The sequence below is a fragment of the Bacillus rossius genome, chromosome 17, assembly GCF_032445375.1.
Source record: "Bacillus rossius redtenbacheri isolate Brsri chromosome 17, Brsri_v3, whole genome shotgun sequence".
In the NCBI taxonomy this organism is placed as follows: domain Eukaryota; kingdom Metazoa; phylum Arthropoda; class Insecta; order Phasmatodea; family Bacillidae; genus Bacillus; species Bacillus rossius.
The window spans coordinates 10,088,159-10,114,543 of record NC_086344.1 but is presented as its reverse complement, the minus strand read 5'-3'; the positions used below and the strand labels follow the sequence as shown (position 1 = coordinate 10,114,543).

The window sequence follows — 26,385 nt, the reverse complement described above, 5'->3', positions numbered from 1 at the left end:
TCCGGACTTACACCCGTTCATGTGCAGTGCAGTGCAGTGGGACGAAGAGTGGACGAGTTCTTAGCTGCGGCCAGAGAGGTGGAATGGTACATCAACACCCTGCGTCCAGCACCTGAAACCTCGAATATGCGAAGGACCAGCCTTACCCAGGATGTCATACAGGGCCCCCACATGGCCGGTGCTACCGTTGCTATGGCAACGGGGCCCATTGGTATAGGGGGCCTGCAAATGAAAGAATAAAAAACTTAAAACAAAAAAAGTGGACAATTCTAAATAAATCATAGAAAACAATTAAACAGTAAGGTCTAAATTTAGTTACCGATGAAATATTACACCAGAGTAATATTATTCGGAATATGCTGTGCGTACAGAACGTGTCTGAATCTACAACTGTGAGTAACAAAACCACCACCAATTGACGTTACACCATGTTGACAGTGCAGAACACTTACACTCATTTCTTTGCCATTATTCAAAATCAATTTACGTTGACAATCGAAACACTAACTTAAAACTAGTTTTAATGTGTTTTAAAAATAATCGTGAACAGGTTAAAAAAATATAATTAAAAAAGTATACATAAAGGAAAAAACATTTTTTTTATCTCTTGTTAGAAAAATAAGGGTGGGGGGGCATCATGTCTTCCAGCAACGGGGCCCACAGAATGAAGTGGGGGGTCTGATGTCATATCACTAGAAGACACTTAGGCGATAGTATCAAACACAGGCTGTCACCACCATGGGAGACGTTCGTTCCCGTGACAGAGCCACGGCAGCACGACCTGGTGCCACAGGGCTGGGAGGAACGACGTTGGAGATCAGGTGGCCCGCAAAGAGCAGCCTCCCCACTGCAGATACTGCCTTTCCGAAGTGTACCACTGGCACCACGAGTGCCCCGTCAAGGCCGCCAAAAGAAGGGCGGATGAAGGTCACCCAATGCCAGGCAGGGGGCAGAGAGGCAGCTGGGCCCCACTCCCCAACTTCCTGACCAGCTACGCCACCCTGCCTACCTGACGTCGGCAGGGCTGGCGAGCCTCACCTCGAGGTAACGATGAGGACAAACGAGCACATCACGTCTTCAGTGACCACAGTTGATCGGCCGATTCGCCTGTCTGACGCCGGCGGGACCAACCCACACCACCATGACAGGCCTGCCTCGCCCCAGTGTCCGCGGCGAGCGCCACCACTCGCGCTACATCACCGGCGACCCTGGCAGCAACTGTGGGCACCTGCGACCTGACGGCGGGGCCAGTCGGCACCACCACGATGGCCCTCGCTCCGGGTCCACAGCGAGCACCATCACTCGCGCTACATCATCAGCTACCTCGGCAGCAGCTGCCATACCCGGGGAAGCATAGCCCCAGCTCGGCCACTTGGGGGTCGGAAGGACACGGACTACTCAGGATACCTAACCGAGCGAACAGGCGGGAGCTGCTGGCACTGGCGGACACTGCCGCCAGCGTAACCGAGGCTGGGGTAGTGCTTCATCGTCGAGGTCATGGACATCTTCACCCGCTAGGCGGAGGTGTTCGCAGTGGCCAGCATGAAGGCCGGCATGCTGATTGCGAGGTCCTCCTGCGGTGTGAGTACCCCGGGGTGTTTTTGACGGACAACAGGGTACAGTTCGCCGGACAGCGGTGGAAGGCATCCTAAGTGAGGTGGGGGAACGGATTACCATACCAAGCCTACCTACCACCCATGCGCGAACCCTACCGAACGTAGAAACCAAGATATCCAGGTCCAGCTGTGCATCATGTTAGACGAGGACCACACCATGTGGGAATTACACCTCCCTACACTACTCTACTGACTACCTCGCTCTGGACGATATGTCATCACTGGGCACACCCCTGTCGAACTGGTGCAGGGATGTAAACTCGCCTGCCCGGGGAGGTCCAGGCCGGGAGGATCAAAGACCGAGCTCCCGTGGGAGCGCAGAGAGAAGGGGCGGACAGTATCAGGCAAATTTACACGCGCAGTGAACACCCCAGACGACATGGCCCCCTGTTCCGCTGGACCCAGGTTAGCTCGTATATGTATGGTGCCACCACCTGTTAGCTAGTGATTGGAAGTACTCCACTGGGTTGGTGCCAAAGTGGTCTGAGCCATGGAGGATGGTAGCCTGGCTCGGGCCTACCATGTACTTCGTAACCCAACCCAATGGGCAGAAGGTGAAAGTTCACAGGGACAACCTCTGCCTAGCCGACCCACCTAATGATCAGCCAGACACCCTCTGATGGACGTGGTGGGGAACATACTCATGCAGGGCACCCCGACCAGGGGCAGACAGACACGGATGAGCCCGCACTCAGGGGCAGCAACCCGAGCACTTGCCCACTCATAACCAAACAACCAGGCTAGGAAAAGGACCCAGATGCCGGCTACAGGTTGAGCAGTGCAGAGCAACTATCACCGAGTTCGAGCAGCTCATGAAGAGACTGTTTCCCAAGGACAAAATTCCAAAGACAAGGAACCAAGTATTACCAAGGTCACAGGGGGCGACTAACTGGGTACTCCATTTGCCGGAACCGAGTTGCTGGTGATCCCCTCCGGCAACCCCACTGAGCAAGGAGCTGGCTGCAGCAGCGGACGCGAACTCAGGGAAGTCGGTAGTGGCGCCAGCCCCATGCCCATCACTCCCGGCATCTGCCATCACTTTGGTGTGTACACGACAATGCAAAGGGCTTACCACCCAGTGGGGAAGGGACACAGATCGGGCGCAGCCCATCGCTATTAGCATGGGCCCTGAGGAGCCGAGTTCCAACCCACTTAGGTTCCTGATAGCAATGAAACGATCCTCATATCACCGGGAAGCCCCGGGTTACCTGCACACCTATGAGAGGGCGGGCCAAATCCCCATTTGAGTCACACCGGGGACCTCTATCAGGTCTCGTTACTGCATCATGCAGCTCCTGTCAACTTCCACCAGACCCCAGGGTCACTCAGGAGGTGACCACACAGTCTCCTCCCCAGTGCATGCTGGAATGCCAGAATCCCTGTATCACATGCATCAATCAGTGTGTCTAAGGTGGTGTCGATGGACAAAATGGCCTTGGAGAAGGAAGGGCATTTGACGACATCCGTCATGCTCTCCCTGGTCGCTAAGGTTCTTTATTGCCAATCGCCATCGTGCTGCCCGTGTGCACCGGGAGTGAGTGAGTGGCAGTGCAGTGGCGAGTGTGACAGATGGCCCGAGGGCCTGAGGTGATGGCAACCCACGTTTCTTCCAACAGAAGTGTATCCTTCTGCCACGGCACGCACTTTTTGTATATACTTGTATATCTTTGTAATTAATCTTTTTTTTAATCAATGTGTGCCATGTTATTAATGTAGTATTTGCATAAGCATCTTTCATTGTAACAGGTAGAGATGCTTACTTTGCTGATACCCTTTGCGAACGCATGGGAAAGAGGTCAGCCGAAGCCCAGGGACGGCTGGACAGTCAGTTCTCCTCCGCTTCTCGCCATGTACACTGTGCTCTGCGGGAGCTTTGGCCATGCCATCATTAGCCTTGTGTTCAGTCACAGTACGGTACCGAATGAGTGAACCAGCGATTCGTGAGTATTGTTTTCCACTAATATAGGCAGGACCACCCGGATTCGGTGGCCGCTTGCCACCATATTATGTCTCTAGGGTTATAGGCATTGTTTCGTCGATTTGTAATAGCCACTCAACAATTCATCATCAGGCCGATTAACTTCCCTCACGGTGTGGCAGGGCATGCCACCGGCACACGTGAACCGGGAGAAACTGAACGCCAAAACGACACCTTGTAATTTGCGAAGTGTCACGGAAACAAACCAGAGCATTACTAACCTGATCTTTCATTCCATAGCATAGCCAACCCCTACCCCCTGTCAATATGGCCGACATCTACCCCCTGAGACCGAGCCGAGCCCCAACCAACTTCGGCGACCACCGGAGGATGAGTGTAACCGACGTAATTTAATTTAAAATTGTATGAACCAATCTTTAGTATCTAGCATAAACTTTCTGCTAGTTTAGTTGATTTATGAATATCTGAATAGAGAAAGAACAAATGCACTTTAGAAATTTTTTTCTGATATTAAAATGTTTTAATTCAGCTACATTCGTGAAGAAATGTCTTGTGAGATATAACAATTTATAATGTGATGTGTCTATGAGCATGTTTGACGAGAAGCTTTGGTCTGCTCGAGACCTCGCTACGAGGGACGGGACAGCGCGCCATCCAGCCAGTCCGTCACTGTCTCCCTCGCGGGCCTGGCAGGTTCCTCCGACTCCAGCCTTAAGGGCATCGCAAGTTCCTCGGACTCCAGACCCTCCCGCCCCGTCCTCGCGGGATTTGAGGGTTCCTCCAGCCTCCTCCTCACGGGCTTCGGAGGTACCGGCGGCCCGCGTCTCGGCGTGCGTGCTCGCTGCGCCGCTGGCTGCCGTGACCTCGGCGTCGAGGATGCTTGCGGCAGGCGTGGCGACTCTGGCGGCAGTGCTGTCGGAGTCTCTGGTTGTGTGGCTGCTGGGGTGCTCGATGAGTCTGGTCGTGTTCCTGGCGGCGGAGCCCGCAGCTTGGATCTGAACCTGCATCGTCACCAGCAATAATGCACTCACAAGTCCGAATACATTTTGAAATCATTGTGTGGAACTTTCTTTACACCTTGGGCCGGCTGTCTTCTGAAGGGGGGAGAAGAGGCAATATTTCCGGGGTCCGCAAAATACTTGAGGGAAATATTCCTTAAGGGTGTAGTAGGTAGCCTATATTATTTTGCTTCTACTATTTTGTATTTTTATGCATGAATAAACAATATATACATAATATATCCATATGTAATAGTTTTATAACATGTTTTATTAATTGAGGCATATTTTACTTCAGTCCTAGCATGTATCGTAATCATTAAACGATGCTTATAAAGTTTTGGGCTAACCGTTCGTATGTAGCTGGGACACCGCGATACCATGAACTGGAACCGCTGGGAGCTTTGGCCGGCCTGGTTAGGATCGCTGCGTTGTTGCGCTGCATTGTTGTTCTGCGCAGGCGCGCTCGCCTGTCATGCTGGTGACAGTGTCGCAATCTGGCAGGGTGGTGGAGAGGGGATAGCTTCAGTTGGCCGCGTGGCTGTGTTGCAACCGCGGCTGGGTTTTGTTTTCATGTTGATTGTTTGCGACATGATGACTATGTGAATGTAATTTATAAATGGGCCACCCAGGGTAGGCCCGAGTTATTTTTTCTTGGGACCTTCGGAGCCTCCCTGGCTGGCTGTGGTGTGTCGCTGTCGAGCTGCCACTTGAAGGAGTGTTGTAAGTAATGGCGAACTCGTAATTAATCTCGCAACTCGGGTCTCTGCCCGAGCAACTTAAAGCATGTTGGTTATCCATGTTGTGAAGCCGGGCGCCGGACATACTTTTATATACTACTGATTTGGTACAATCCCATCAATGATATAATATTGATAGTGAAATTTAATTCAACACAGTTCAAAATAAATATTCTACAGGCATATGTATCAACATCAGAATATTCATATGAAGACACCGAAGAATTGAACCTTCCGTTAGAGATCACTTTATATAAATACCATGAAAATTATTACAACTAATCATTCACTTATGCTGGAAAAAAGTTGCATAATTTACCTATCGATGCCATCAACAGTTCTTTGATTAGTGTTGGAACAACTCTTGAGCTGAGCCGCTATCTCTTCCAAAAACTTTTCCACCGCGGAGATGGCAATAAATCCGTCATCTGAAAACAAATTTTCTATGAACAGTATTCAGAATGTTACAATGTGCAGCAGTTAAATGTCTTGCATACAATTATCTCTGTTTTAAATTATAAATTATTTAATGCATTCGTGAATAGGCATTAAGAGGAACAAGTAAATTTGCAAACAAATTCGTTCGCAAAAATTAGAACAACAATACCAATAAAATTCATTAACATCACCATTAGTATGGCATGTTCCCTTTACAAGACATTTCTTATTAAAATAATTCCAGAAAAGCATAAAGGCATTATAGCCAATGGCCACTGCTGAGATTTTTGTTTAGTTATGATTAATCTTTTGGTTATTCTTATTAAACAATTTGCTTTTTTTTTTTGTGTGGTGCAGTTTTAACATTTTTTACTAAGTTTTCTTAGATAAATTAAATTTATTAGGTATTTGAAGGCAAAGTGCTCGTGGGTTAAAAACCTTAAAAAATACTCTATATTTTTTATAAGAAAAATTAATTTGGACTTTTAGTTTCGTTCGCTATGTTGCAAATTTGCTACAAGGAAAAATTCTTTGTTGAAGTAGGTTCCAAAGCCTCTCGTAAAAACCTGATTTTCTAACAGCCTTCTTGATTGCAATAAAATGGCTTATCGAATTCCCGCGCCCACGGGAGCTCCAGTGCCAGAAATGCCTAATTTCTAGGAGCTCTGAATAAATAACACAAACATAGGTATGGACTGGAGATGGCATATCGGCCTTGCTGCAAGGTGGTGAATCTGTCCAGCACCCAGACTCTCAGGTGTTGCAAGGCAGGTGTGAAGGTGTGTCTGCAATTCCCTTTACCTCACTGACACCTCGCTGGCAGCCTTTTGGACAAGTGTCGGTCTACTCAGAGGACAGAGTAACCAGGTGCGATTGTTTGGGTGCCTGGGCCTGACTCCTGCGGGAGAAGGCGACTGTGGTCTGAGGTGTCGGAGCAGTTGCCGACTCTAGTTATCCGAGACACGATCCAACAGGCCTGCGGGAAGGGTGCAACGATACGAATACATAGTGCCTCTCGGCACTCATAGCGATCCTCTGTCTCCTCGTGGTAACATTGGGAGACGCTAAATAGGACTGCAGGTTTTATCCCTGTATCATGCATCCTAAGCTTGTCTAGATGGGAACCAGAAATGGTGAACCCTAGTGGTGAATCCCATGGGCTGGTCTCACCGTGAAGAGCCCAAGGCCGATGGAAAGGAGTCTAGTGCGCTCCGAGCCTAAACCATTGTAAGCCCCCTGGGCTTCGGCGTGGGGTGGCCGGGACCGAGATAACTTCGAGGTCCTCCTGTACATGTATGGCAACGGCACTTTATGGCTCGCCTTGACACCACCTAAATTGGTAACAGTGCGGAATGATCCTTCTTGTGGATGGATCTCCGCTGAGGTTTCCTCTGTCGTCCCAGGCTCAAATTGGGTTCTCGCACTTGGTGGTGCTCCGAATGCTTGGAGCAAGCTTGGAGGTTTTCCTAGCCATGCGAAGCACTGAAGCAGTGAGCAGAAATACAGCTCTGGTTGCCAACCTGGACGGCTAGGAGATGTTTGATAGGCCTCTACCGGACCACAGGTTCTCTGGGTGACTGAAGAGTTCCAGTGTGAAGGGGCAGATAGTGGGGTAGGTGCCAGCAGCATTGATAAGGTCTACAGGGCTAAGGACACAGTCAACTGCGATGGTTAGCCTCAGCATCTCATCATAACCAACTCTCTAATGGCTTTTCCGATTCATGTATATGGTGTATTTTGTATTTACACGCATTGGGCCCCCGGGACCAGAATTGCTAACACTTAAGAGAGATGGGTTAGCAAGAAAGAGAGATGGGTTAGCAAGATAAATGGTGGAAACCCCTTGGATGGCAACTCTGCCTTTCTGCAGTGTGGCAGGTCTGTCTACATACACGTAGACTTTAGAAGGCAGGTTTGAAGGCGTGACTTCATTGTCCTTTTACTTCACTGACACCTCACTGGCAACCGCTTGGACAAGTGTCTGTGTCCTCATTGGCTGCAGGCAGTACGGCAGCAGGCTACTGATTATGGTGTACCTGGGTGCGATTGTATTGGTGACGGCGTCTCGGCCTTTCTGCAGCGTGGCAGGTCTGGCTGGCGCCCACGAACTTGAGTGTTGGAAGGCAGGCGCGATAGCATTTCGCTATACGTCACCGATACCTCCCTGGCTGCTTCTTCCGCATCGTCACAGAGCTGCTGCATCATCCTGTCGTCACCTGCACAGTTGTACGTACTACCCATGTCCCTGCCTTTACTGCTGTGCGCCTCCCAACAGTGGCTCAGAAGGGGGATAAAATAGGAAGAATGGAGTAACGAAATGGTATTTTTTGGAATGTTGTGCACCAACTCGTGGAGATCCTGGCCAGTGGCACTATTGCAAACACAACAATTCTGTGATTTTACACAGCAAGCAAAGTTTTTAATGCCTAGTTTAAATGAGAAAATTTTTAGGTGGTTTTTTTTTTGCAGGAAAAATGCGCACTTAAGTGAGTTTTGCTTTCAAAGGAGAAACGGGAAATTAAATGGTGTTAGGCAGGAAGAACAATTGTGACATAAAATTAGTTTCATGTTTCACAACAACTTCAGCTAATTTTACTGCATTGTTGAGTAAATTAATAACAATGACTGTGTTGATTTATACCAATTCCAAAATAATTTATTTTTGTAGCTTATAGCTGTTATCGCACAATGTGTGTGTGTATTTTAGTGCTATTTTAATTTTATTATTTTAATTGTTTGAGTAAACATTAATAACGATCTGACTGACTTAGCAGAGTATATAACTCACAAATTTATGATTTTTGTGTCCAGTGTTGTACCCAGTCGTCCATCGTACAAACTAAATATGGAAATACAACTTTCGTAACCGATTTTAAATCAATTGGACGTGAATACATGTACAGGGCACTGCTAAAAGAAAGACACTGATTATTTGAAAACATGTATGTGTAATTTCGCATATTGTCCAAATGTGTAATATAAGTAATGTGTTATTATATACATTCATATAGTTTTACCAAAGCAGGAAGCAGTGATTGATTTTTTTTTAGAAACATTTGTGTAAATATGTACAGTCTGTACAAAATCACACGAAAAAATTTAAAATTACGAATTTTTTACTATATGTGAATTTTTCATATTCTAACTAAAGTAGATGTTGGCAACTTAAATTTATCGATTATTCTAACAGTCTTCGTCAAAGCATGTGATGTTTACCTACTTCAGGTCAACATACACTTTATGTTAATATACGATGGGTATTAACAATTTTCTTTGTTAACGATTTATTTTCTGTTTGTATTAATAAAAATACGATGATGCAAAACACCTCAATAGGCGGCCCGTGGGCGCAATACTGCCCTTCAAGCAAATTTCTGCCAAACCCCATACGAAAATGAAAAACAAGAGTGAGGACGACAGTTCAAAATAAATTAATTAAATTTCAACTGAATCAACGCATTGTTTGCCGGGGTACGTTAACTGGCTAGGGCTTAATGCAGTGGCATTCCAAAGGTAAAATCAAACATTTTTTTAATCTTTATACTAACGAGATTAATTTTAATTTAATCTTTGGATCAACAAGTCATACATCTTACATTTTTTTTAGATATAACCCCCCCCCCCCCCCCCCCCCCAAAAAAAAAAAACTACCTACGTCACACACACAGAACTGGAATCATCAAGTAATTGTAAAATGATTGAAAACAACCCAGAAGGAAACTGAGCTAAGAGGCCTGCCCAGTGCTCAGTGTCCGGAGGAGGCGGGACGCACCTGGCTCCTCGCCGTCAGCGTCCCCCATGGCCGCGTACCGCGCGATCAGGTGGTCACCGATGGCGTCGACAATCCCCTGCACGCACTGGTCGCTAGCCCCCTCCTTGCCCTGCAGTCCGCCCAGGAACTCCAGGGCCCACTGCAGGTCCGCGATACCTGCGACCACGACACGACATGACACTCCGACGTGGTCACTTCAGAGTGGCCCTTGGGGCATTCCTTAGTTGGCTCGCGTGACTAGTACATGCACCCACAGAGCATTCGACCGGCCTGTAAAATTTAATATAATATTTTATCTTTGTTCAAAAAGATTCACTTTTCAATGATATTGGAATAGTATGTGTAGGCTCAGTTTTCTGTTTTTTCATATCATGAAGGCTCAACACACAAAGTTTTCAATCTTTCTTGGAGCATAGTTTGCAAATAATTCCAAGTGTGGTGAGCAGTCCAGTAGGTCAGACTAGAAACTTAACACTGTAATACAATCAGATATTATAAAGGGCAGAAAGCATTTTGTGAGTTTTTAAAGACAAAGTAAGATTTCCCTGCCTGGGTTTGAAGCATGCGATTCATCGGGTTTCTGGAGATAAAAGTAATTGGCCAGAGTAGCCATTTTATAGCTTAGAGATTAGCTTCCAGACGACGAATGTGTTTTAAGTCGATGAGATGAACTATCCTGCTTGATACCAGGCTTGGAGACAACTTCTCAAATCATGAAGAGAAGAAAGCGAATATAAGATACTGACCAAACTGCTGGTCCAATGCGTAGTGAAATTTTTCAAGTTTGTCGAGAGTGTTACGAGTGGGGGGAGAAAGACTGACTTCACTTTATGAGCAACGACTTTGAGTTTAATTTACAGATAACCTTGAGCATGTTACAGGCAAATAAGAGTGATTTGACACCATCTGGCTTGGAGGTTATGTTTCAGATGACTCTGACTGTAATGAGAGCAGGGCAGACTTCCTTGACACTGGCATGTGTCTCAGGTAAATAGCGGGCGAGGCCCACCACTCGACGACTGACCCGACTTGCCGGCCCCTGGCTTGGAGCCCAGGTTCCAGACGACGCCGAGGGTATGGTCCAGCATCGCCCAGAGAGGCGGCATGCGCGAGTATCGCTCCGCACACTGCTCGCTGTCTTGCCTCGGTGGAAACCTGAACGAGTACATCTTGGGCTCAAATCTCCAGGCCGGACACCGCTTTTCCTGCACGCAGTACAACACAACATGAGCCGAGAGTAACTTGCTGCTTGCAACTTGCGTGTGATACAATTTAAATGTTTTATTACATCGGTTCCCAATTCTAGCACAGCCTGTTGCACAATCTCCATTCACAGAACCTGTGTCTAGCTCTGACTGTTGCACACTCACCAGTTAGGACCCTCTGTGTCTAGCACAACATGTTGCAAATTCACCAGTCATAGTCTTTGTGTCTAGTGCTGCCTGTTACACCCACCAGTCACAGTCCCCATGTGTATCACAGCATGTTCCACACTCACCAGTCACTTTCTCCGTGTCGAGTGCAGCCTGTTACACATTTACCAGTCAATCCCTGTGTCTAGTGCAGCCTGTTGCACACACAACAGCCAGTCTCCGTGTCTACCGCAGCTTGTTGCCCTCTCACAAGTTACAATCCCCATGTCTAGCGCAGCCTGTTGCACACTCACCAATAAGTCCCAATTTTTAGCACAGCATGTTGCACACTTACCAGTCACTCCCTTTATCTAGCTCAGCCTTTGCACACTCACCAATCAGTCACAGTGTGTAACTAAGCCGTTTCACAATTACCAGTCAGTACCTGTGTCTATCTCTGACTGTTGCACACTCAACAGTCAGGCCCTGTGTCTAGCACAGCTTGTTGCACACTCACCAGTCAGTCCAAATAACGAAGTTGTTGCACACTCATCAGTAAGTCCCCATGTCATTCACAGCCTGTTGCTCACTCACCAGTCTGTCTTTTTGTTTAGCGCTGATTGTTGCACACAGTCTAGCTTATTGGCACCACTGCAGCGCTTATCCATTACTTTTACACAATACAGTTAATTCTTAAAGTGTAGAATAAATTGTAAAAAAAAATTTTTTTATAAATGTTAATTTCAATATAAATATTGGCCTGACCAACCAATGGTTTTTACAGTAAGGTAAGAGATATATATCTATTTACTTTTTTAATACTTGACATTTGGTTACTTAAGCATTAAGCATTCTCTCGTTTTTTCCTTAGTAATTTGTTTTTCGAGTAGAGCAATTTGTAGCCATTTGTTTTCGAGGTTACAAATGTAGCAAAGAGCTATGTGGCAGTGGTGAAACATAATTAATAAACTTTAAATAATTTCTTAAGTCTGCTATAAGTCTCGTAAAGGTAGATAAATAACTAGAAGACACATGCCAGGCAGTGCCTCGCACGTTGAGACTAAGATACATCTACTGAGTGGGACAGTGTCGCCTTTATTGTCCCTGCTCTTCTAGACATCAAAACAAGGCGTAGTTTCAGCTAATATTTCTCAGCAGCACTGATTGATGAGGGGTATCATTTATGTAGTGAGAGTTGTAAATTAAGCTTATTAACTCGTACTTTTTAATGGAGGTGGAGGGCAGCTTAAAAACTAAACATGACAATACAATGTACAAGCAGCAGCTGGCTCCTGCACGAGGTCTGTGGAAAACGACACAGTAGGTTTGTTTGACTCGAGGTCTCTCGTGCTCCTCGGGAGTTGAAAGAGTTGGGAGCAAGTTGACCTGATCGCAAAAAGAGTCGGTAACTTTTAATACACGACGAAAACGCTACTTGTTGTAAAACAATGATGGCGGAAAATATAGCAGACATTGTGAGAAATTTGTTTGGAAATGAAGATTCATCTGAAGATGAAGCTGCTATTGATTTACCATATATTGGACTACAAATTATGAGAGAGCTTGATGAAGGTAAAAAATATAAATATTGCTTTTTGACTTTAAACCGCCTGTGGTATGCATAAGCTGACCTGTACTAGGAAACGATTGCAAATCTTGTGATTGTTAAATAAAGGATGCCAAATAAGTTATATTGAAATGTTTTTCCGCTTCAATGTCGTCATCTATTAAAATATTACTGTCATCACCAAATGTAGCTTGATAACATATCGACTCCATCGTCAAAGTCGCGCTAAAACAACCAGCAGACGACTTGCCCTCGCAACTCTTCCTCGAGAGGAGGAGCATCGAGAGCATGACCTGAGTGACCTGAGAGCAACTTTCCCCCGCGAGTAAAACGACCATCCGCAATACTGCTTCCGGATAAGGGCGCCCCGAGAGTTGACAGCTCAAAAAGATACCTCGAGTCAAACAAACCTAAAGACATACTTTCTGTGGCTTATGCTGGGTTCACAATTGAAAAAATAACAGTAACAGTAACAGTAGGTCGTGTGCATAGGATATGAACGCCATGTTTAATTCAATTGTGAACCGATTTCGCAGTTCGCACAGTTCGTGTGCACAGGTCGTGTGCATGGCTTGCTATGCACTCGCTTAATTTTTTTAATTGTGAACCCAGCCTTACCTGTGCTGGTCCGGGCGGCGGGCTTCCTTCCTGCTCCGTCGCCATGTCCTGTGAACAACACAGCACATTCTGAGTGCCTTTGGCCAGCACATTTCATACTTCAGTTCCTTAAACATCTTTGCATTGTGTTCGTGACTTTACAAGCAGTAGGCTACCAATATATTCGTCATGAAATTTACTGTGCTTGTATTTGAGCGTGTGCAGTTGTTGCACATGGAGTTAGAAATTGTCAGGATACAGTATGCTATAATGTAGTTAAAGTAACTTTTAACCTCGACATCGCCATATTGTTCCGCTCAAAACATTGTGGAAATGATACTTGTTAATGTCAGATTATGGTGTGTTAGTGTGAATTAGAATCTCTGGCATTAAAGTAAAGTCAATTTCATAAAAAACAAGTAATTTAAAACTGTTTACACAATGGAAACATTTCACATAAGCTATTGTTTTGGGCATCTAACCAATATGCGCTAACAATTAGCTGAAGGAAAAAAAATGGCTTCACACACTTACCAAGTAATAATGCAGATGTGAGTTGTTTAATCACTGCTACAAATTTTGAATATGATGTGTTAGTAAAGTTCAACGTTATTCTAGCAAACACAGTTAACAATCTCGGCGTTGTTTGTAACAAGATGCTTGGATTGTTAAAGCGAATGCACTCAAGTATATAAAAATTAAATTATTATTGTTTACATTTCCTAGGATCCAAACATTTGCAAAATTCTTCATTCTTCACCTTATCTGTTTCAAGGGCATTGGATTACTGCCAGCTGCGGTGAAAAACATGATTTAAACTTTGTACTACACCACATATTCTGAGCCATAAATTATCACCCCCATGCATTTTGTCTATTGTTTTTGCATTATTGACTGATAAATAATTATGTAAGGACTGTCTCTCGGATATTTTATACAAGCAATAATTATTATACAATGGTTAAATATAAATTTCAGTCGAAGTAAAATAATGTTTGTATTTAAAATAATCTTAAAATCGTTCAGGTTGTCAATTCAATACATTTTATGGATGCATAAAAAACCGAGGGATATTCTACTTAAATTATTATGTTTAAAATATATTAAAGAAATGAGCTGGGAGTAGAATTCGATTTTCCAGATATCTTGGTGGGATTAGAATTATTGTAATTTAAGTTTATTACCATTTGTCTGTTTTTACTGATGTTAAACGGTAACTGAGCGCGAGACCGCCCTGCGGCCTCGCGCCTAACCACGTGGAACGCGGGAAAACCGACCCGGCCAGTTTTGGACTTAAAGACATGTTACACAATATAATATATTGTGCTTATAAGACAATTGGACATAATTTATCTTACATGAATCCTCTTTTAAATTGTTATTAATTTAGTTGTTTTAATTTGACAGAATAATTATATAATTAATTAGGCGCATTGCCACACCCGGCCGGGCGCTGACGTCGCTTTGGTGTTCGTCGCGGCGCACATTCATACACTCGGCGGACATCACGCTCGGGCGTGTTCGGCGCACTTAAGAGTAAGTGTTGTTGTGACATAACGGCCTGTGCGAACCAGAGGGAGCACCGGCGGTCGGCGTCAGCGTATTAATGATATATTACTTTGATTTGTAACACAATGCACAGAAACACGCTGAAGAAATAATACTAACGATACTAGAGTTATTTATCTCCACGCTCTTCTGTGAAGTTGGTCACAGTTATCGCTCGAGTTGATTAATTGGTATACATCACGAGCGAGAGTCGAGAGAAGTGTAAGCGGATATCTGGGGGAACAGAGAGCGAGAGAGAGAGAGAGATAATTGAAAACAGTGAAACAGTATCCTGGCGACCTGGTTGATCGCGGGTTATTTTTGAAAAAGGATTTGGGAGGGGGGGGGGGGGGGGGTGAGCAAAGAAACGTGGAGAGCGAATCTGAGTCCAGCGATGACAAAAAGAAAGAAGGATGAACCAAGAACCACGAGTCCGCGCCGGACGCGATAGCCGATGAGAGTTATGGAATAGAAGGAACAAAGAACTAGCGAACCTCTCCATCAGTATTCTTCCCACTGTCGGCGATTGCTGAGCTGTTGAACCTTGGTTCTTTTTCTGGGAACTAGTTCCTGAGTGTTCTTGGACATGAACCGTTTCATTTGAGTGGTATCGTGAACCATCGGCCCATCTCTAGGTTGGGTAGGGACTGGACTTCCAGGCCTCTTCTGAACTACGTGTACCTATGATGTCCAATTGCATTATTTTATGAAAATTATGAAAATTACGATAATTTTCATAATACTGTCATTTGACACCTCTTTGTGAACTCGAATAGCAATATAAGGTTTTATATTTACTTAAAAGCTGGCAATTTTTTAATATAAAACTTTAAAAATTACTTGTGGTGTGAAACCAGTTAACTTTCGCTATTTTTCCATCACCATTTTGTTTGATAATTTTTGTACAATTTTCGGAAGAGGCCTACTTGTTTTAATACATTCTATTTAGGAACGTGTTCAACTCATATTTATTTATTCTTTGATTTAACGAGAAACAACTGAGAAACCAAAATATGACAGTAATCTGTTCCGTAGAGTAAATAAAGTACTAGGTATATGATCTTTAGCTAAAGATAAAGGCTGATCTGACCTGTGAACTTTGAAACTTTGGTGGTGATAATGTATTTGTAATATAATTTTGTTTGGGAAATGAAAGAAGACTTTTGATTAGTTTTATTCGATTAAAATGGCAGTTAAGTCTTATTTTTCTATAGCTCTTCATACGAAAAGGTTAGGTAAGTACCCATTGCTGAAATGGTTTGCTTGGGGCTTTAGCATTTTGTTAAAGTTCTTGGCACAATCAACGTAGTATTAATACATGGATAGTTATAGTAATTTTCTTACGTCCCGGCTTTTCCGTGAATAAATTATTAAATTCCAAGAACACTTTTTTTGAACACTAAAGACGTTCCTCTTTTTACTCCGAAAGCAGCGTTTCTAGATTCAGATTGGGTTTTTGTATAATACCCGTTTATAGGTAACATTACAATACCTGTGCATTGATGCTGCTGTCGCATTTATTGTTTTCCTGTGTGGGTCTTGTGTTTGTTTATGAGAACTTCAGTATAGGTATTATGCTAGCAATCAAAGTAGTTAATATGAGTGTATTGCAATTATAATTCATTTTTAAGCTTCTATTAGAGAAATTACCCAATTTAATATATACAGTGTTTTTTAATTCCTTCTGGTTTCTGAGAAATTACAGTTTGTTCACATTTAATAGCCTATGCTGTAAAGTGGTCGCCGCCATGTTTTTTTTTAAAATGTGTTTTAATCCTGTGGTTTTCCATACATAAACACGTATATTTAAAATATTACGCAAGTCCCTACTGTACATCGAAACACAAGTGTCAACCCTTGACCGTTCTTTTTAGCAGTACGGATGCGCAAAAGCATGCTGACATATAAAAGAAATTATTACGTTTGATACACGCAATGACAATTCCTTTTAACATCGGCGCTTCGCTCCTCCATACTGCTAAATAAATCCTTGTCAAGGGTTGATGCTTGAGTTTGGATGCACAGTAGAGACACAAGTAATTATTTTTTAAGTCATTATTTAACGTTACAGTGCATTACAATATCCGAATAAAAAAATAAAAGTTCTCATGTATGAGAAAACTACAGGATATGTGACCTACAGTAATGGAAATTACTTTAATCATTAAAGTATGTAATAGTACATGCTGCTTATGACTGACAGTATTTTATAGTTACCTTTCAGTGAAGCAAGACTTCTCTTACACTCTGTAGCAAAAATGTTATCCTAGTTTTTTTTAAATTAACATTTTGAAAGCAAATATTTTTATATCTTGGAAGTCTCAACGTGCCAAAGCAGAGTAGATGCTGCCAGCAGTTTTCATGTGAGTTATAGTGAATGAATAAAGCATGGCATAACATTCCGGGTCATGGAGTTTTTTTTTTAGGGAATATGATGTCATCCATGATATGGATGGAGTTGTGATAGACTACATGGGTGCAGGGAAATGGGAGTACCGCGAGAAAACCCACGCTCACCGTAATGTCCTCTGTGTTTCGCACCTGCGAGAAATCCAAGTTTGACTCCTCGAGCGATCGGACCCTGGTGGAGAGATCTGTGTTGTGCCGCGTGCACATTTCACACGGGTACAGTCTGCAGCTACGCTCAGTCTTTGAAGACGTGTGTGTCCGGTGTGTTGGGCCGTGTGTTGCAGTGCGCAGGCTGCCATGCGGGCGGGCCAGGGGCATGTCCCAGCAGGCGGGCCCCAGGATAACCACGCACTACTCCGTGGTGCCCCGGGAGACCGACCCCCGCTGGCAAGGTGCGTGACCGGGCGTGCTGCCTCCAAGGAGCTCTGCACATTTCTACAAGATACAGTAAAACACCGTTTTAACGAACTTTATTAGAGCGAACAATTCATTACTACAAACTATGCCTTTGGTCCCGTCAGACGTCCATATAACATAAGGTAAAAAAATTTCACTAGTACGAATTTTCTCGCTCAAATTTTTAAAATATTCTATAAATATTCATTTAAACGAACACTTTTCTGCCTGGCATGGTAAACGACAAACGGATAAAATCGTCCCAATTCACCCACAAACTGCCATATTATTTATTTTGATACGCGCCATAGATGACTGCAATGGACTAGTGTTGAAATTAATGCACAAAACTGGTGTAGTGACTAAAGCGCTGCATTGTGGTGTTCTATGCTCGCACGACGTGTTTAACCGATGCGAAGTTCTACATCATTAAGTATTGCTACTCACACATCTCTGGTCGTTTCCTTGTTTATTGTTTATTGTTTGAGAGAAACGTGGCTATACTACGAGTATAACTTATTTTTACATGTGTCGGGTCCATTTGTTTTTATAGTTTAAAAAACCGTACTACTGAACATTTATTCTAGGAAACGAAAGGCAATTGATGTGAAACTTGAAATGTTAATATCAGTAGATAAAGGAAATAAAAAGACTGATGTGGCTAAAAAGTTCAGTATATCCATATCAACATTATCCACAATTCTCACCCAGCGATCCAGTTTGGAAGACAATAAAATGTAAAAAAAAATTTTCCTAACTTTTAAATTTTATATTTTTGATTTATTACAGCATTTTTGCAAACAGCTTGTCTTGATTCCAAAGGTAGGTATACTGTTTTGGCAAACAACTTACCTATGTATTTTTGTATTGTACATATACATACTAGTTTGTATGTATGCAGTATGTATCTTGATCCCAAAGTATAGCTGTTAAAGTAATTGATACTTGTACCACTCATATTGGTATTAGATTTTCTACATTGTTTTTTAACAAGATCGAGTTATGTTAAAAACCCCAAATCAGGCAATCATTGTGATTTCGGTATAAAGAACTTCATTATAACAAACTGCCATAATTTTGGTCCCTTCATGTTCTTTATAATGAAGCTCTACTGTATTCTCATAATTTTATTACATTCAACTGTGTTACCACTTTGAATGTTTTAGTAAAAAAAAATTATATAATTATTAACTTAAGTTATAAAACTAAAAATAATTCACTACAGCGACAGAAGCTTTGTCGGCTATATTTTCAAATCAAAACATTGTTTCAGTTGCATGTCTGAATTAGACAACACGACAGATCACGTTCTCTCCCACTCGGGGAGTTGCCGTGCTTACCCACCATGTCTGGGTGTAGCATCCTAAAAAGTACTTGAAAAAAGCTTCAAAATACCTAATCCCATCAATGCAGCTCAAAATTGTTACCACAGTTAGCATGCATGTGAATGGTAAATTATTCTCAGTTTAACGTCACTGTAACTTTCTCTATAACAGTGAATAATATTCATATTAGAGGTTTGAGGTTACAAACAATTTGAATTCGTGCAGGTATGCAAGAATAGATACATAAAAACTAATTATGTGATAACGTGTAACTACAGCATTAAGATTGTATTGTATTATATTGTATCAAAATTGAAATTAAATGTGTAACAGTTCACTGTACTGGGATTGAACCTGGATCCCAGTATGTGGCCAGTCCTGCCAAAACGAAACAGGAGACAAGTCAATAACGTAAAGAAGTTAGCATATGCCAGAGCTCTCATCAGAGAGGCAAGGCTGGTGTATGTTTAATAGAAACATTCAGGGATCGCAGTTTACTATTCCAAGATATTCACCTGGCACATACTAATATACAGCAGCAACAAGAAATGTGCTTTCCAAATGTGCATTTAACAAACAAGAAGATGCACTCTGTTGACAATATTCAGGTACAAATATGTAAAGCAAAGTGCCACAAGGTACAGGCATGATAAAATAACAATGAGGGGTTCAAATTTAACATTTAACAGAATGTTATGCTCTGCAAAAAATGCTCATGCCACTAGGTGTAGGCATGAAAAAAATAACTAGAACAAAGTGTTCAAATGTAACATTACTTTTGACAATGCATTTTGCCCTGAAAAATTCCCAAAATTAAGTTAAGGACTTGAATGCAGAAAAATCAAGGACTAGAGTATAATGTTAATACAAGTAAATACAGGATATAGGCAAAGGTTTAAGTTAGAAACCAAACAAAATTGGATACAGGACAGTCTTAACCGCCCAAGGAAAAGCCAATAAACTTGGCTGGTATGAACTCTCGAATGCCACAGAATTCCAAGCCATATCTGTTAGAAGTAAAAATAAGTTCTATCACCATCTGGCAGTCCACACGCTACATAGGGGCCGTGGCATTGCTTTGTAGTTGCCCAAACAGTCTTTCAACGAAGAAACATCATCATGCAGCATTATACTGCTGTGTATTGGTCATGTTTGTTTGCATCTCTGTAGAATAAATTTGTCGCTGATGTTTTTTTTTGAAGCCAGAGTATTTTCACAGATATTCTCAAAAATATTATATATATTCTCGTATATAGTATTTTATAGTATTTACTAGGCTTATAGACATGTTTTCTAAACACTATGTCTGGCCCTTTGAAAGTTTACCTGGTAATTACTGCTTATAGTGCAGTAGTTTCCATTACAAAATGAAGTCTTATTTCGTAAAAACTCTATGTGAATAGATCTTGAATAGTAGTTTGATTTCAAATGGTGATGCTTGCATATTAATGTATTATAAATTAAATGTGTGTGTGTGTGTGTGTGTGTCTGTGTGCGTGTGCATGCGTGTGTGCGTGCAGTAAGGAATGATGATGATGCTGATGCCACAAGCACAAACAGCGGTGCTCGTCGGGGAGGGGTGCTGAGCGCTCGCCTGTGCATGGACGTGTGCTCCCAGGGGTGGACATGGAGCGCTGCACGGACGAGGCTGACGTGGTGGTGGTGGGGGGCGGGCCCGCGGGACTGGCCACGGCCATCAGGCTGAAGCAGCGCGCCGCCGCCAGTGGCACGGAGCTGCGCGTGTGTCTCGTCGAGAAGGCCGCGGAGATCGGTAAGTTGATGTGTTGCACGCACTCGCTCTCCAGTTTCTCTTGCTCGAGGGCCGAGGAAACACAGCTGGTCACGTTTCTTCTCTTTTTGTAATCTGCGAGATTAGAGAACACTAAATGCTGTAGCATTGCAAGCCCTTACCCTCTTGCCTGCTTAAGGGATTTCTCCCCCCTTTGGTTTGGTAACCCAGCCCTCTTAGCGTGAGCCCTACCGCCCACGGGCGTGGATACGGAATACGCCGTATGCGCGAGACAGGAGAGGTGTTAGAGATCCAGCTATGTCCAGAGGCTTAAGCTACCCATCCCATCTTCACCCCCCACCTCACTCAGCTGACCAGGAGACAGTTGGCTGTGTCCTGAGCCCTTAGACGTTATCAGCACTGCTGGTGCCTACCCCGATCTCCCACATCACACTGTGACCCAGTGAACCCGTGGTCCGGTGGAGGCCTATCCAACCTCTCCTAGCTGTCCAGGCTAGCACCGGAGCTGTGTCGTCGCTCACCACGTCGACTCCGCACAGGGCTAGGGAACCCTTGGAGCCTGCTCCAAGCGATCGGAGCCCCACCACCAAGTACGAGTCCTGCCCAATCAGAATCCAGGGCCTTGGAGGAAACCTCAGCGGGACACCATTCAGTCTTTCATTGTTTCTTCCCATACTACTACCAACTTGGCGTCGATTCAGCAGACCGTTCGCCAGCAGATAACCGACCGCCACTCTTCAGAGTTACTCCACTGGATGTCCTCGTCTCCTCGGACTACCCTCCAACCTGCCGTACCTCGGCCCGGCAGATTCACAGCCGGTTAAGACCCGGACGTGCCTGGACTCATCCGGCTATTCTAATTCCTTTGAAGAGCATATGTAAAATGTAGAAATGTAGAAATGGTACTAAAAAAAGAGAGGCTTGGTTTATGGTGAACCGCGAGAAAGTTTGTCGGGTCCAGAGGGAAATAAAATTTTTGGGTTGTGTCATAGGGAAAGGTGAAATGAAGATGGACCCGGCTAAAGTTGCCCCTATTGTGAATTTCCTCATCGCTAAAAACTTTAAGGAAGTGATGAGGTTTTTAGGTGTGATCTTCTACTTTAGCCATTTTATCCCGGATCACACCAGTTTGTGCCCCGCTAAATAATCTAAAAGAGAGAGGTGTTAATTTTATCTGGGGAGAAGAATAAAACTGTGCTATTTCCCACAGGCCAGTGGTAGTCTTGCCAGATTTTAGTCTAAAATATGTGGTACAAGTAGATGCATCTAGCCTGCCTTAGGGTTGGCTTTACTCCGGGCATGCCTGCCAGCCGAGCCTTCAATCAACAGGAAAAATTATACAGAGTGTTTGTAAAAGAGGTCTTGGCGTGTATTTATGTGGTAGAGAGATTTCAAAATTTTCTGGAGCATGAGGTTTTTGAATTGTGGCCAGACAACAAGGCCCTAACATGGCTTTTGTCACATCCTCACCAATCAGGTAAAATAGGTAGCTGGATTATGAATTTGACACATTTTCGGTTTGATATAAAACTTGTAAAAGGAAAGGAAAATGTTGTTGCTGACATCTTATCCAGGATGTTTGTTGAGTAAGAATTTGTAATCTCTGGAGAAGAGGAGAATGATAAAGAGATGTGTAACATGCTAAGTTCTTATCCTGAAATTTTTTCTAGTTTGAAGGAATGGCAGGAGGACAGTGAGGTACAAAAAGTTCACACTAATTTGGGAAGGCCAGGAAGTAATCATTTGAAGTAAACAAAGGGATTTTGTATATCAATGTGATGAGAGGAAAGAAAATTTTCATGCCTAAGGCTTTGCGTCAGGTCTTGATGATTTACCTCCATGATTGGTTGGTTGGAGTTCATGGCAGAATAGATAAGACTTCGAGGAAGGTGTTGGAGGATTTGATTGGGAAGGAATAAGGCAAGAGGGCGCAAATACGCGAAGGATTGCTCCTAGCTAAGCAACCCTGCAGCAGTAAAATGGATTTCTACTGTGTTAAGAAGATCGAAAGGTCTTGAGAAAGGGTTTTTGTAGATGTTTTTGGTTCCTTGTTCAGGACTCTGACAGGAAATAATTGCTTGTTAGTATTAGTAGATGGTTTTAGTAAGTTTTGTTTCTTCATGCCTTTGCATTATATGAAAGTGATCAAGTTGTAAGATCTGGATGGTTTTTGGAGCTCCGGAGCTACTTGTTGCTGACAACGCAAGTTATTTAGTCAGTTATAAGTTTCAATGTACAGTAAATTTCCTATTATCCACGGGGTGGATTATCCGCGCATGCTACGGAAAAATACAGCACATATGTAAATCTGTATTTTATTACAAATGAGCAAATTTGAACTCTACTGACGAGTGTATTGTGTGCAGTATACAGTAAAACGCCACAGGCCTTCTCGGAACTCACGCAGTAGGCTGGCATGCGTTGCTATTTTTGTCTCTGTCGCACTTTGTTTCTAGTCTTATGGTTGAGCACTTTTATGTTACATTACTGAAATGTATTGTATGTTAATTATTCAGTAAAATACTAAAATTTTAGCATCATTTAAAAATGTTTGCTGTTAATTGTAACTTTTACTCTACATAAAGGTCTATATTTTTAAGTTGAAATTAATGTTTCCTTTTTTTGTTTCCTATTTTCGGCTCTTTTGCTGATTATCCGCGATTTTCACTATCCGCGGTGGCCCTGCCACTTAATTTCGCAGATAATCGGGAGTGTACTGTATGTGCTTCAGTAGGGAGTAGAGCACATCATGACCAGTCCATGTTACCTTAACCCAAATATTGTGGAGTGGATGACTAAGGATATTGAGGTGGCTATTACTATTTTTAATCACAAAGATCAAAGGAGATGGGATGAATCTATAAGAATTCTAAATCTAGACTTTAATATGGTGAAGCATGAGAGTACATCCGAGGTTTTTATAGGACGAAGTCTTCTGCTTCCATTGCTAAATATTTGGGGCGTGACTCAGCAACATTTAAGTGTACACACCCCTCGTAAACAGGAAAATATGTGGTTGGATGTAGCTAACAACTTGGAGAAGGCTCGAGAAATGGTCAGTATACAATATAATCAAGGTGAAATTCCAAACCCCTATTGTGTAGGGCAAGAAGTTTTGTGTCATCAATTTGCATCAAGTAAGAAGAGTAATCTTAAATCATCCAAATTTTAAAAAGCTTTAACTGGTCCATTTATAATTAAAAAATATGTAGAACCAGAAATTGTACTTAAGTAAGCAATAGGAAATGCACATAGTCTCGGCGCATTTGACGCGGCATTCAACTGTGAAGTTAGAAGATGAGACAGATACGGCGGGTTACTACTGATGCTTCACCACGTGGTCTGTGAGTGGCGACTTGTAGAAGGGTATATAAAAGTTCTGAAACCACTGCATGAAGTGAACTTTCTGGATAAAGGATACCTACAGATCCAGTGGTCATTCCGGTTTTGTTTTCAATTTGGGAAATTTTTGAATACCTAACTACGCAGAAACTCGTGCCAATGAAAGTTGGGTCGAGTGTCACATTTTGTAGGGCATTACTTTTTGGACCACTGAAATAAAAGGGGGTAATTTTTTACTCTGGGTAGGTTTTGCTAAATTTAATGTTCTTTGGATGTAAAAGTTATTGTGTAGTATAATTCTACAGTAAATAGCAGTATATTTGTTAAATAGCCCTAAAGTATGGGTTTTATTACTTTTATTATTTTCCACTATAGTTAGGCTAATTTAACCGGGTTTCTTACTAACTTGTAGTTAGCATCTCAGATGTTTGGTAAAGGTTTTTCTTCTTTATTTTGCAAGACCACATAAACCTTAATCAGCTAATGACTAGCCATTCTTTGCGGCATGAATTTGATAATTTAGCTAATCTCTCTCGTAGGTGCTCGTCAGAACACACAGGTGACAACATTAAATATGCCGCTAATAGAGAGACCTGGAAACCCACTGAAGTGTTGAGAACAAAATGCAATGATGTTGCCAAATTTATACAATTTAGCAGTGGCATATCTGGAAATACCAGGAATTGAAACTGCCTGTTGAACGGGTTTCTCACCTGCTGGAAATATAGTGTCTTAAAAGCAAGAATCTTTAGTCACCCAACATATAGAAGAACTGGTTTTCTTACATGAAAACAGAACATCATATTAAAAGTCTGTTTTCCAAAGAGATCAAAAAATTGCAAGATGATGTAACTCACAAGAATGTAAAGAATGTCATGTAGTATCTCGTATAGTTTCTTTAGGTTTAGGTTATAAAAGCAGTGATTCACCAGTTTTGTATTTTTTTGAACTTAATGCTGAATGGTGAAATCCTTTCAAAAATATAATTTTTCTGGCATGCTCTAAAACTTGTGTTTTCCTGATTTTCTTGACTTTTCAAGTGAAATTTGATTTTCCCTCCCAAGTTTTTCCGAAAGCTAAATTTCCTGTCGCACACACCCCTACTTCATACTTGTAGATCAGGGAAGTAGGTGATCTATACTTGCAGTTCTTTAAATAGGTCTTTGGAAATGTAAGCATGTATGACCTCGATAGTGCTCTTTTTGTTTTGTGATTCTGACTTATTTTCTGAGCCCATATTTCAAAAGATCAAACCTGTTGCCAAATTTCATTTGTAAATTTCATTTAGTTTTCCAGTGAAGGGAGCTTTGATTTTACTTATATAATAATCAATTCCTCGTTTATTTTGTTATTCATGTCTTCTTTGTTTTGATTTTTTTATGTGCGGTCACTTATTTCTGTTGACAATAGAATAGCTACTCTTGGCTTGTTTGTTGCATTATGTGCATATTCTATATTGACGTTAGTGTGCGATGCAAATGCGTGATGACTGGTTGAAGTAGTGACGCGTGCGTGCAGGGGGACACATCTTGTCGGGGGCCTGCATCGACCCGGTGGCGCTGGACGAGCTGGTGCCGGACTGGAAGGACAAGGGCGCGCCACTGCACACCCCGGTGACCGCCGACAGGTTCGGCCTGCTCACAGAGTCCTCCCGGGTCCCCGTGCCCGTGCTCCGAGGTGGGTCGCCCCGTCGCCCCGTCCTGTGCTGGTTTGCAACACGGGGAACAAGACTTGGTGTGAGCTTTCGGACGTACGCCATTGCTTAGCACGTGCATGTCTGTAGAAGAAAACTACAAATAAAAAACACAAATTAAGCAAAAAAATTGCTGTTGTCAGGATTTAACGCCACACAATACTCCACAACAGGAATATGGTCAACAAACAAAGAAAAATGGACTAACAGAACGAAAAAAAAAAACCCACAAATGATGACAGCACAATAATACCGAACCCAAAAAAATTCAGCACAACAGTTGAAACGAGACAAAAAACACAGCAAAACGAAAAGACAAAACAAACACATTTCGGAAATTTCAAAATTTCACAATCACTTTTCGTTTTGCTGTGTTTTGTTCTCGTTTCAACTGTTGTGCTGAATTTTTTGGTTTCGGTTTTTTTTTTGTTCTGTTAGTCCATTTTTCTTTGTTTTTCTTTGTTTGTTGACCATATTCCTGTTGTGGAGTATTGTGTGGCGTTAAATCCTGACAACAGCAATTTTTTTGCTTAATTTGTGTTTTTTTGTAGTTTTCTTCGACAGACATACATGTGCTAAGCAATGGCGTATGTACAAAAGCTTACATCAAGTCATGCACTCCCATTGCACAAATCTTTCAAAGTTAATACGGGGAACAAGGTGTAGTTTGTGAACTTGCCAGCAGATTTTTAGGGAAACGGTATTCTCATAAAACAGTTAATCATTTTTGGGGTGCTGTATTTTTTTTTTTTCAAGCTATAAATTTTACTACAGCAATGAATCTCAAACTACTCAGTAATTTGAGAGTTTAATAATTTTGCTAGCATTTTCTGGAGGATATCAGCATTTGTAATTGTAGAGTTGAGAACCCAGATAACTTCAAATAAGTGTGCCAAATAATTC

General features: G+C 42.6%; 2 protein-coding genes across 13 annotated transcripts in view; one reads left to right on the top strand and one right to left on the bottom strand.

Moving 5' to 3' along the window:
• Positions 1–4,052: 4,052 nt before the first annotated feature.
• LOC134540977 (uncharacterized) lies at positions 4,053–13,911 on the bottom strand. 12 transcript variants are annotated; one of them, XM_063384075.1, is made up of 7 exons: positions 13,554–13,911; positions 13,041–13,088; positions 10,528–10,708; positions 9,504–9,659; positions 7,768–7,947; positions 5,613–5,721; positions 4,053–4,556 (listed from the first exon to the last, which is right to left on the bottom strand). In XM_063384075.1, exons 2-7 carry the CDS (start codon positions 13,083–13,085, stop codon positions 4,184–4,186), a joined length of 1,044 nt encoding a protein of 347 aa, XP_063240145.1. In that variant the 5' UTR covers positions 13,086–13,088; positions 13,554–13,911; the 3' UTR covers positions 4,053–4,183. The 12 variants fall into 12 exon arrangements, with proteins under 12 accessions (XP_063240145.1, XP_063240150.1, XP_063240144.1 ...); XM_063384080.1 differs by lacking the exons at positions 13,041–13,088; positions 13,554–13,911 and adding an exon at positions 12,125–12,668; XM_063384074.1 differs by lacking the exons at positions 13,041–13,088; positions 13,554–13,911 and adding an exon at positions 12,132–12,668.
• Positions 13,912–15,519: 1,608 nt separating this feature from the next.
• Positions 15,520–26,385, top strand: part of LOC134540997 (electron transfer flavoprotein-ubiquinone oxidoreductase, mitochondrial) — a 54,365-nt gene continuing 43,499 nt past the window's right edge. The window contains exons 1-4 of the mRNA XM_063384109.1: positions 15,520–15,802; positions 17,261–17,368; positions 20,316–20,468; positions 25,308–25,466. Coding sequence (XP_063240179.1) covers positions 15,754–15,802; positions 17,261–17,368; positions 20,316–20,468; positions 25,308–25,466 — 469 coding nt within the window. The 5' untranslated portion in view covers positions 15,520–15,753. The remainder of the gene's footprint in view (positions 15,803–17,260; positions 17,369–20,315; positions 20,469–25,307; positions 25,467–26,385) is intronic.